The sequence below is a fragment of the Microcebus murinus genome, chromosome 8, assembly GCF_040939455.1.
Source record: "Microcebus murinus isolate Inina chromosome 8, M.murinus_Inina_mat1.0, whole genome shotgun sequence".
Taxonomy (NCBI): domain Eukaryota; kingdom Metazoa; phylum Chordata; class Mammalia; order Primates; family Cheirogaleidae; genus Microcebus; species Microcebus murinus.
The window spans coordinates 41,647,570-41,659,672 of NC_134111.1; the positions used below are offsets into that span (position 1 = coordinate 41,647,570).

A 12,103-nucleotide genomic window follows, 5' to 3' on the forward strand; every position below is an offset into this window, starting at 1 on the left:
TTTGTTATTCTATTAGGAAACATATTTACTTCTGGCTGAACTTAAAATCCTATACCTGAAAGTGATTATTCTGTGAACTATTGCCTTAGATATCAGCAAGAAAAAGAGATGCCCTTTCAAAATCTAAATTTATTGATTCTTCTAAATTTATTGATTCTTCTTATATAATATTATTTGAGTTAATGAAATTCATTTTGAAATTAAATCCCATCATCTTCTACTGAAAGGTGGCAATAATTAAGACAAACTAAAGAAATAAATATTTTGTCAAAGATTATAACAGATAATAGAATTATAAAAATTATTTTAATTTATGAGGTTCCATTAGTTCTACGGACTAATTCTATATAATTCACATAATTATATAGAATTATTAGAACTCTCTTCTAATTATATAGAACTCTCTATAATTCATGTGTGAGTTATAGTTTTATTTATATAGCAAATAAAATTTAAAATTTTAAGCTTTTTCAAAGGCTTGTACTGTTTCAAAATAACCCAAACCAAACTTGTTAGTTTAATTTTTAAATACCTATACATTTTTTTGCATCCTGCCAAGTTGTCAAAACTTCCTTGAAGATATATACATTTAATGTGTATTATTTCACTTTAACAAATTAATTTATATTTTTAGAAATAATACCAAGATTTGAAATGCTCCTTAAACTTTGCAGGACTTTTGATGTGATTAAATATATTTAACTACTAATACTCCTATTCTTTAACTGCTTATTCTGAAATATAAAAGATATCAAATTTATAGTTTATATTTCTATATCATAGGCTGGTAGCTTTTATGCTTTTTTTTCCTGCAATAGCATGTATTCTATGCGCATGTATAGGATCAAGAAGTAGCAAGGAATTTACAATGTCCTAGTATGTCTCCTTCAGGTAAATACTCTCAACTAGGTCATTGTCAATATCACTTAAAATATTTATCAAAAATAGTTTCTAAATCCTTTCCTGATGATTATTAACTTTATAAAATTGTTATCTTAGAATGAGAATAGCACAGAACAATATGTTATTACAATTATTACATATAATGTTAATACATTAGCTACTGCAATTATTTACAAGAAGAAATACAAGTGCTAATATTTTAAATATATCACCTGGCCTGAAGGTAATTTGTGAAATGTTCTGCTTCAAGTATACAAATGAAAACATAAAGTATTCAACTTCTTCAGATTTAAAGTTCCAGCATATTTTCTATCCAATTCAATCTCTTCAAAGTTGATGATTTTGCACTGGGTTCACACTCTTTTTGCATGTGTATGCTGATAGAATTAAATAATTGCTCTTCCATGTAGTTTTATATTATATGAAATAAATTATTATAAGAAAGCAGATATACATTTAAAAATTTTTTCCATGACTCAAATTTCACCAATTTTACAGAACATACAATAAATTTAGGTTTAAATAAATTTAATGTTCTAACTCATGAAAATATGGAGAATGATGTGAAACTGGTGATTGAAGACATCTGTTAGTAGCACAAATGCATTATGTAAAAGGTTTTTTAAAAATACAGTTATTATTTTGAGAATGGTAAATTGAATGGCTGCTAATGAACAGTTCACAGCTATAGCTGCACATTGTAGTTAGAAATGGGAGAATGAAAATAATTGATATAACTGGTTTGACATTTCTCTGAAGTTTATATATTTCTCTGGAACATGCTGTATTCAAAATTTGTATACACAGCTTGAGATGAACTTGCTCTAAAAAGTCATTTTACTTTTTTCTTCCCCAAATGTATTATTTCATTTTGTTGAGTGAAAGCAGTAAAATATTTAGGCTCTAGAAGATCTTAAGCCTATTATTTTATGGCAATATAACAATTTTAAACCATAAAAAAGTATACCTATTAATTAGTATACCTATTAATTATTAAGCCTGCCTAAGTGGCTTAATAGTCCAAAAAGCAAAATTATAGTAATATTTGAAAATAAATAGTGTTTTTAATCACACTTGGTAATTTCTTGGTAACAAAGAATAAGTGAGTTTTGAGGAGAGAATGTAAAGAAAATGGGTTTTTTTGTATTTACACTAGGAGTTTAGAGAAGTTTGGACAGAGATGGAAGTAATTGGAGAAGATGATACTGAATGTGAACTTTGAATAAAATTGGGCTTTAGCTAGGTAGAGAGGAGATCTAGGCAAAATGAATAGTTCTGACATCTAAGACTGATGAGAATAAGAGAAATATTTTGGAGTCACTGAATTAGGATCATAAATTTGGTGAAGACTTCAAAGTTGGGTTTGAATCATTACTCATTTAATAGCAAAAATAACAACTGAAGATGGGAGACATTTAATTGTCATTTCATTGCTGACTATGGACAGATTTCAGATGATTTGAGATTGCAAAGAGTGTTTCCTATTTAGTCAGTAATAGAATTTGACCTTTTCTAGCCATTTCACATTCCCAGCTCTACTATCCACTTAATATTATTATCTTCTCTATAGTGAAGAAAAGAACTATAAAATAATTAAGTTTTAGTTAGTGTTCATGGGAAACCAATATATTCAAGTTTATCTTTTCTCATATCTTATTTTGTATCATTATGCTTATGTAATAGAAGAGTCATGGGCATAAAAATCAGGTTCACAGTGTTCATACTGTGTAAAATTAAGGAATTTCTAACTGAACCCCTCATATAGAAATCTCTAAAAGATACTACCAAAGAACTTTTTCTCATTGGTTTGGCTTTTTAGATGCAATAGAATCTAAAAATATACTGTGTAATTTTCAGATAAATATTCACCCTTATTTTAATGCTTTACATTTTAAATTCTTCAGTCTGAGCTTAAATCTTAATATATGTGTATCTTATGTTTTTTATATATACCATTAGTTTTGGTTGAAATTTCAAATCAATGATGTTTCAAAATCATGGTTACATTTAGATAATTTTGTAGGCAATATTTCTTCATAGAGAATAACCTTTTAGAAAGTGTCAATCTGAAAGTTGGTTTAAATGTTCTTGACTGAATTCTCCCATTTCTATCTGTAACTGATAACTAAGAATTTTTGTATCGATATAGATCTATTTATATTGATGCTTCATGCTGACATTATAAACCCATTAAGAAATGTATGTTAGTCTAGTTCAATAGAAGTTCATATTTTATGAACTTTATGTTTAGAACTCTGTAAGTAATTGTTTGTATTCTGTAATAACAATCTCTTTTAGCAGGTCAGGTTGTTTCTCCTCAGTCTGCCCCAGCCTGTGTTGAAAATAAAAATGATGTTAGCAGAGAAAACAGCACTGTTGACTTCAGCAAGGTAAGCTTTTCTCCCTCTCATCTAAGTAAGCTGCTAAATTCCTACTAGATGTTACTACCCATTTTAAAAGGTGTTGACACAGTATTTTGCATGCACTTTTTTGTTGTTTCTTAGTCAAAGCTTGATATTGTTACAGATAGTGTTAGCCCACAAGTAACATTTTGCTTATTCACAAGCCGAACTTGTAAGTTTTATGCATAGTCTTCAGGTTTCAGCCACTTGGTATAATGTATCTCTTCCAATAAAAAGAATAAAAGGCTTCACAGGGAATTTAAGAGAAGCTTAATCTATTGTGTAAAAACTTTTGCTAGTGGTTTTTTTTCAAAATAACTTTTCTTTTATTTTTGGGAAAGCAAATTTACAATGTAAATTTTCATTGCCATTGTAATTCAGACAAAGGCATTAGTATAAAGAAATCCTGGAAGGGCAATGTAAAACTGAGCAGAGTTTTGAATGAAAACATACTGAGGATTGACTGTTGAGAAATACATCTAAATGTAGACAATTCAAATGACATCATTTACTTGAATGTATTCTAAGAAAATAATGAGTCAGTGAAAATAACGTGATTTGGGTTAGCAAATTCCTGACATTGTATGTGTGCCATGGTCAACTATGTCAAACTAAGAGTCAAATAGAAAAGAGGAGGAGTTTCAAGCTTGGGTAAAAATAAGGAGGGTCAACAATTCTCTTTATCTGAGTGGCTGAAACAGTAGTAACTCACTGGCAATGATTGTATAATAGTAGTGGGGGGAGGTGAGAATGGGAGGGAGCAGTAGAGGAAGTAGCCTGAATCAAAGTTCTGAAAAGATTAATAGTAATCAGCTCCTTGGACCTGTTTCAGAATCCCTCTGACAATGCCTAAATGATCTAGGTCTAGTTATGTGCATGCTCTCCCTCTGGTGCCTGGCGGAGTCTCCGTGGGAGCATGGTGTACCAGCTTAAGTCTGTTAATTATGCGTGCAGGGACTGGGAGGCCAACAAAAGGGGCATACTAGTCCATGTGGGATGAAACAAAGGCATGAAAAAGGACCTCCACACCAGCAAGAGAGAGAGGTGAGGGCATCCTCGGGGGCATTTCTACAGTGGTTCAAAGCTCATTTCACTATATGGAGACATGTGATTCAAACATTAAGCCAGTTCAAATGCATTCCATCTGCCACTCTAAAAGTTATCTTTTTAAAGCATTGCATCTTCATTCATCTGCAAGTTGGAATAAAGTTGTCACAAATTGCCATACATTTAATTTCTGATGTTTTTAATTTGAAACAATATCTTAAAAGCAATGACATAACAAGTTACATATTTATTTATGCAAGCATTAACAGTATTACAAAGGTACATTTAACATTCCCAAAAACAATGGTTATAAACCATATAGCTCATCCTTTTAAATAAATTACCTTTTTAAAAATAATATAAACTTTATACATTGCATATTATATCTCTGTATCATTTTGCTTTTAGTTGTGTGATCTATCTTTGCAGCCTTCAAAAATAATTCATCACATAAGAAAGAAAATGAAGATTGCCAGTTGGAGATAGCAGTCTCATCTTCAGATCCCCCAAAACAATTAAAACTACCCAAGAGTGAAAAATAGATTTTCTTTCCTTTAATCCTTTTCTTCCTCATTGCATTTTGGTTCACTGGCCCATTCAATCTTTTAATAGGCAAGTTAAATTTCTAGAGCCCTCTATTTAATGCCAGACACCTGTATTCCTCAGTCCCTTGTTCAAAGCCTGGCATATTGGAAAGAACATGGCTTTAGTGAAAGAGCATGAGATCTTAAATCCTGACTCTAGCATTTATAAACTCTCTGATCTTGGATAAGTTTGCTAAACTTCAGGCTTCTCATTTACAAAATAAGAATAAAAATAACTATTTACAGTTTTGTTGCGAAGATTTAAAGAGAAAATATATAGAGAGAGCGCCTGACAGAGTGCTGAATATTACAGCAGGTGCTCAATAGAAGGTGATTACTATTATTATTATTAATAATAATATTAGTACAAATGATAGTATTAAAGATAGATACTAGATCAGAATTTAATATGTTTTGGTTTCCACCAGATGTTTAGTACCTTGAAAAGTGTTTCAGATGTACTTGCTGGATGAATCCTGCAAGATTCAAAACAATTTAAGCCTTTAGTTTTGGAATTAAAAACAAAAAAGTAGTAACACTTCTTACCTTATAACCTGAGAGGGCAAATAAGTAGGGTTGGAAAGAACAGTTGTCCTTCATCACTATGGAAACACATTTTACTGCCAGATTTTGCAGGTGTGTGAGTTAAGATTGTTTTTTTAGCCTTATGATTTCAGTTTGGTAGTGAATTTGTCAAAACTCACCTAGTCCCCAGGTTACTTTCACCATTAAACCCCAGCAGAATTTTGAGATGTTGAGGGGGAAAAAAGGTGTTTATTCATTTCATGTGACTTGATCCTATATTCTATCTATATTCAACCTACACATTTTTAACCCTTCCAATGGATAGGCCCATCATATTTATTCATTTAAGGAATGATTTAGGATATAACCTGAATTGTTAGGTTTTAGCTTCCTATAATAAAGCAGATATGTCAAAATATTATAAGTCTCTGTTTTAATTTGATAGTAGAAGATGGCTTTTTTATGTTGGTGATGTTTCTTTACTTTAAATGACCTAAAGAAGGCTTCACATAATTTTAAATGTAGAAAGAACTTTCTTCTGTACCTAGCTTTAGTGTGTGAAACATGTTACAGAGAGTTGAATTATTAAACCCTAGAACCATAGACATCTCCTCATTTAGTTAGCAAAAAAGCTGAATTCCAGAGAGATTAAGAAAGCTACTCAAGATCACTCAATAGTTAGTATCAAGACACTACTTTTCCTCAGAGAATCTCTACTCATTTTCTTGTACTTTCTATAATGGGCTTAAGACTTTAACTTTCTCCGTAAATTTCCATGCATTTTTCCTTCAATTTGGTGTCACAGCTTAAGTATCAAATGCTCAGAATAAAGGGTTTTCCCTTCTTATCATAAAGGTGGGGCTTGGAGAGCCCAGCAGCATGAGTGTCAATCCAGACCCAGAACAGTATAGCTTGATTCCTTCAAGATCCCATTCAGAGGACCAGGAACTTCGAGGATTTATGTCCATTCCAGGTGTTTGGGTCCACTTGAGATTGTCTTAGGGATGTAATTTAACCTAGATCCCAAGAGCTGTTTTAGGTAGTTATAATTTTACAAAAGGTTAAATTGTGGTCCTTAAACATGATTTTTTGTTATGTTAAAAAGGTAGTTTCATGCACAGCAAAGGAAACTATCATAGAGCAAACAGACAACCTACAGATTGGGACAAAATATTTGCATGCTGTGCATCCGATAAGGGCTGATATTTAGAATCTATATAGAACTTAAGAAAATTAACAAGGAAAAAATCTAACAATCCCATCAAAAAAAGGGGCAAAGGACATGAACCAAAATTTTTCAAAAGAAGACATAATCATATATGTATCAATATATGTATCTAATAATATATCAAGACCACAATGAGATATCACCTAACTCCGGTGAGAATGGCCTTTATCCAAAAGTCCCAAACCAACAAATACTGGCATGGCTATGGAGAGATTGGCAAACTCTTATACTCGTGGTGGGTGTGCAAATTAGTACAATCCCTCTGGAAAATAATTTGGAGATATCTCAGAGAGCTAACAATAGAAATTCCATTTGATCCAGCAATCTCCCTGGTAGGCATCTGCCCAAAGGAAAAAAAGACATTCTGTATTAAAGACATCTGCACACGAATATTTGTGGCAGCACAATTCACAATTGCAAAGATGTGGAAACAACCCAAATGCCCCATCAATACATGAGTGGATTAGTAAAATATGGTATATGTATACCATGGAATATTAATTACTCAACTACAAAAACAACAGTGAACTAGCACCTCTTATATTATCTTGGATAGAGCTTGATCCCATCCTTTGAAGTGAGATATCACAAGAATGGAAAAACAAGTACTACATTTACTCGCCATCAACACTAAGGTGCTCACATGGTAGTAATATTCATTGGGTGGCGGTCAGGTGGGAGGGGGTGATGGAGTGGGTAAACTCACAACTAATGGATGCAGAGCACACTGTATGGGTGAAGGGCACACTTGTAGCCCTGGCTTGGGTAAGGGAAAGGCATTATATGTAATGTATGTATCCCCATAATACTCTGAAATTAAAAAATATATAAGGTAGTTTCAATATAACAGATAAAGTTCTTTATGAATTATATAATGCCACAAATACAAAAATATAAGGCTACCCTAGGAATAATAGATAATAATATAATTGGATACTATATCATCTGTTATCCCCCCAAATATATGTCTACTCCAGGAATAATATAATGTATGAGTATAATACCTACCTCAAATATGTAACTATAATTTATTACATTTTAAATCAAAAGATAAATTTGCTAATCCTGAAATTGAATTCTGTATGTTTTAATGCTTTTTCTAAATGACAATATCAATGATATATTAGGTATTATGTAATTTAAAAATTTCATGTGTAAGGACCATATATTTCCTTTTATAAAATTAAACTAATTTGGCATACTATGTATCTCTTGATTTAATTAAATTTTTTCTTAAAGCAGTTATTTCTATCATTGGCACCTGCCTGAGACACAGAATTTAAGTTGAGACTATGGCATTTGTCAATCAATAGATGAGTTTAAAGGAAGTTTGTTTTCTAGGTGGAATTTAAACTTCAAGTATTACCAATATAACTCATATTGATTAGCAATTATAGATATTTTAAAAGATATTTTCTCATTTTAAATTTTGTTCTGATGTATTAGTATTGTATCATTATTCTTTCCACTGTGGGTTAAAACATAATTGTTTATTTTTTTAGGCTCTTAAAAACTTATGAAGATTTATTATGTTTTTCTCACAGGGCTAATAGTGTATAGGGATTCTTTTATACGTTTCTTAGGAATGTTTGCATTATAGAGGAAATGTAAAGCATTTTTAATGTGTATACTTCTCCTAGCTAGAAATATACATACAAAAATACCATAACAAGTCCCATAAAATTTAACCTTATTAAATACTTTTTATCTATAAATTAAAAGGTTAGATTCTACAAAAGCAAAATATTTGCTATATAATCCAATACACATTATGAATTTACAAATTGATATTTAGGAGTATATTTGTAGGTTAAAAACTTTAGAATTTGTAATATTTGTCATTTATTTATTTTTATAAGCAGTTTTATTTTGTTAAATTATTTTTTAAAATAAAATATTGGTTCTATTTGGTGTTTTTTGATGAAGTACTACAGATTATTTTCATATTTAATCCTTGTGATAAAATACATACCCCATATACTGGATTTTATGTTTTGTGGTGCCTTTATCCTACAGAAAGATTAGTTATTTATAAACCTTCCCAATAGCTACACAAAGGTCTTAATTTCAGAAAGCAACATATTTAATGTTCACTCTAAGAACATTATTTAATGTAGTCATTAAAGTGTTATTATGGATTTTCTAAGTCACTCCTAGAAATTTTAAGTTTCTTCATTTTACACTTTTGGAATAAATATTCTTAAATCATTAGACCTACAAAAGAACTATCTAGCCTACAAAATATTCTTAGCTTCACCCATATTTGCCAGAGCTCTTCCTCTCCCTCTTAGCTATTCCCGCTTTAGTCCTTGACCCCCATTTTATTAACACAAGGGCATAAAACCAATTACTAGATCAGATAAACTCTTTACCCCTGAAAACAGAGTTCCATAAAAAGCAATTCAAATGAATTAGAAACAAGAAATAGGCCTTTTAAAATTTACTTTAGAGTCACTGCTTGATTTTCACTGAGGACTTGTACATAAAAATTGATATTTATTCTTTAGGATATTTTACATTCATTTTTCAGAGTTCACCCTTGGCTCTTAGAATTTCTTCTTATTAATGATTGGTTTTGTTTTGTGTGCATTCATTTCAGTCACAGACATCTCATGTCAGAAATTCAACTACGGCTCTTGAGCAATTCCAAATGTTAATATTTTTATTCTTGTTTTCTCTACTCTGTCATATCTGAACTCTCTGATGAAAAAAAAAATTGAAGAATTATCAGACCAAGTATAGAATGTGAAGAATATAGAACTAGAAAAAAGATGAAGTTTTAAGTCATAATTTATAGTATAAGGAGAAACATGATTATATTTCTCTTGAGATTAGCTTATTTTTGAGTATTTTAATTGAAATATGTTATATACAAAAATTAAGGTAATATAGAATGAAATATTAAATCTGTTGGCAAATTCTAATTAAATTATAAAGTATATTTATTACATTGAGTATTTTCCCTCCTAAAATTTCAAGATTGTTGATGCCAAAGAAGTTTCTTTTAAAAATAATGAATAGAAAAACAAGAGTATTTAGCTTATTGATGACAAATTAAAATAATCCACAATTAAAGAGAAAAGTTATAAAAAAATGCCAAATGAGATGTTTAAGTGTATGTATTGAAACTATACATAGATGGATTACTGTATGTGAAGCCATGGGCTAGAATATGATTTATCACATTTTTCCAATTTTGATTACCTCATTTACTTTGTGATGACTGCAGGTTGATCTGCATTTTATGAAAAAGATTCCTCCAGGTGCTGAAGCATCAAACATCCTAGTTGGAGAACTGGAGTTCTTAGATCGAACTGTAGTTGCGTTTGTCAGGTTGTCTCCAGCTGTATTGCTTCAAGGACTGGCTGAAGTCCCAATCCCAACCAGGTAAAATGTATAAGAACATCTTTTACATTTTTCTTAAACTATTTTTATAGAAAAAAGTGGGGGTGAAATATGATTTCCTATTAAATTTGACTAGAAACTAATGTGTAATCCACAAAACTTGTTTCTTCTTGCTTGTGGAGGAGGGAAAAAAAGTATTTTAAAAATTGTTCTATTCTTTCCTCCTCCCTCACAAACTTCTATGTTTTATTTTAGGCATATTCCTCATCTCTAGGGGTACCCTGGCCTATATAACCATGCAAATTCTTATTTGAATTTTTGGTAAAAGAAGTGTTAAAGTGTTAGGCTCTTTTTAAAGATTAGATTAAACTATATGCTAAAGAAAGGGAGGATCTTGTGTATGAGTGTGGTCAAACTCAAAAAGATAAAAGTTTCCAAGGTTTGGCTTATGCTTGAATGGGTAGGCCTTCAAAATGCATGTACGTGCTCTCATTAGGATAGTCCCTGACATATCAAATATATTGTATGTTTCAATCCTAGGCACAGTGCACCTCCTACACATGGGGTCTAAAGAATCACTGGTAGTAGCATCATAGTAGTGTGGTTGAATCCTAGTCAAAAGTACAAATTTAATTTGATTACTGAACTTGTTTTTCATTTACCTACACATAAAAAACTAACAGTTTAGGGATAACACAAACTGAATTATGTTGTTTATCATTTATCCTTATTTTGTACATATAAGGCTGTCTGTCCATGGGTGAAATTGTGAATACAATGAAAAGAACAAATAGAATATTGACTTTAACACATTGGGTTCCTAGCAATTTATCCAGGAACCTTGGTTTCTTCCCTATATTGACCATCAAATGCAATGCTTATATGCAGATAGCCTTTCACTCTAGTCCTATTCCCACAGCAAAACATGTCTATTTAGGGCCCCATTTCCCACATGACTGGTGCCCTTTGTTTGATGCAATAGCTGTCTCGGATGCTGTTATAATGCCTCCTCCTCCTCCAAACTTGCTTTAGTCAAGTTAAACTGATGAAAAGTTCAGGTGTTTTGGCAACTGGATTTGTAAGATCTTTGGCCTTAAAACACAGCAGATTACATCACTCCATGATTTGATTATGCACAATATATTCCAGAAATATGGAATAGTGCAGCCAGGAGAGACCTTATTTTGTAAAAGCTCAGGTGAAACAAATGGGACTTAGTGTTCAAGTACCTATGCCTGACTCTGTGGTTTGAGGGAGGAACCTAGTGGCCATTCAGGTTATAGAAAGACGTTGCTGTTTATCTTTCTTGAGAGCTACTGAGATTTCTGATACACGTCAACCTTTATTAAAAAATGAAAGGGTGAATTGAGCACATTAAAGTGGCGTCTGACTATATGATTAAGTCTGTATTTTTCTATGTACAACCTATAACCTATGCAGAGTTTCTGGGAATCTGGGATTCAGATTTAAGATGTCAGACTTACTAATTGTAGAGGTATTTTTTTTTAGCAGTTTAAAATTCCTTTTCAGTCTTCCAAGCCATATATTCTCATTCCACCATTTAGGAAGGTGTCTGGTGAACTATGAGTAAATGATGGCTATTTATGACAATGGTATTTCCTGTATTTCAAAAGAAAGAAAAGAAAAAATCTCCGGGGCTAGAGAAAAGCCATAATGAGGTTATATACTCTCACTTTGAAAACCATCAGGGTTAGGTGACCTCATTTCATACAGACAGCAAAGTATGTGCAGAGAACAATGGAGAAAAAAATCAGGGGCACTGGAGAGTAACTGTGTAAGGGCAGATGCAAAGACTAGACTATTTCATGAGGAAAAGGTGAAAAATGAAAGAAGATGAGTTAGACGAATAGAATAAAGGAAGCCATTCAGGGTTTTTAATTATCATTTCTTAGGAAGGCAAAAGGGTATCCCATCAATATAATGGCTACACGTAACAGAAATATCAGAAAATAATCTTTGAGGACTTTATAAATAGGCCCAAGGAATAAAAACCTAAAAAATAGCAAGATGTACATAGGTTAGGAAATGTCTTTAAAGTATTATACTTG

The 12,103-nt window shown here is 31.5% G+C and overlaps 1 protein-coding gene across 11 annotated transcripts in view; it reads left to right on the forward strand.

Annotated features, from left to right (window-relative positions):
- Nucleotides 1-12,103, forward strand: part of SLC4A10 (solute carrier family 4 member 10) — a 302,950-nt gene that overhangs the window by 195,866 nt on the left and 94,981 nt on the right. For 3 of the 11 annotated variants that reach the window (XM_012735715.2, XM_012735710.3, XM_012735712.3), the window contains exons 7-9: nucleotides 3,202-3,293; nucleotides 4,260-4,349; nucleotides 9,919-10,076. In XM_012735715.2, the coding sequence (XP_012591169.1) occupies nucleotides 3,202-3,293; nucleotides 4,260-4,349; nucleotides 9,919-10,076 (340 nt within the window). The remainder of the gene's footprint in view (nucleotides 1-3,201; nucleotides 3,294-4,259; nucleotides 4,350-9,918; nucleotides 10,077-12,103) is intronic. The other 8 variants (XM_012735716.3, XM_076005601.1, XM_076005598.1 and 5 more) reach the window with 3 other exon arrangements.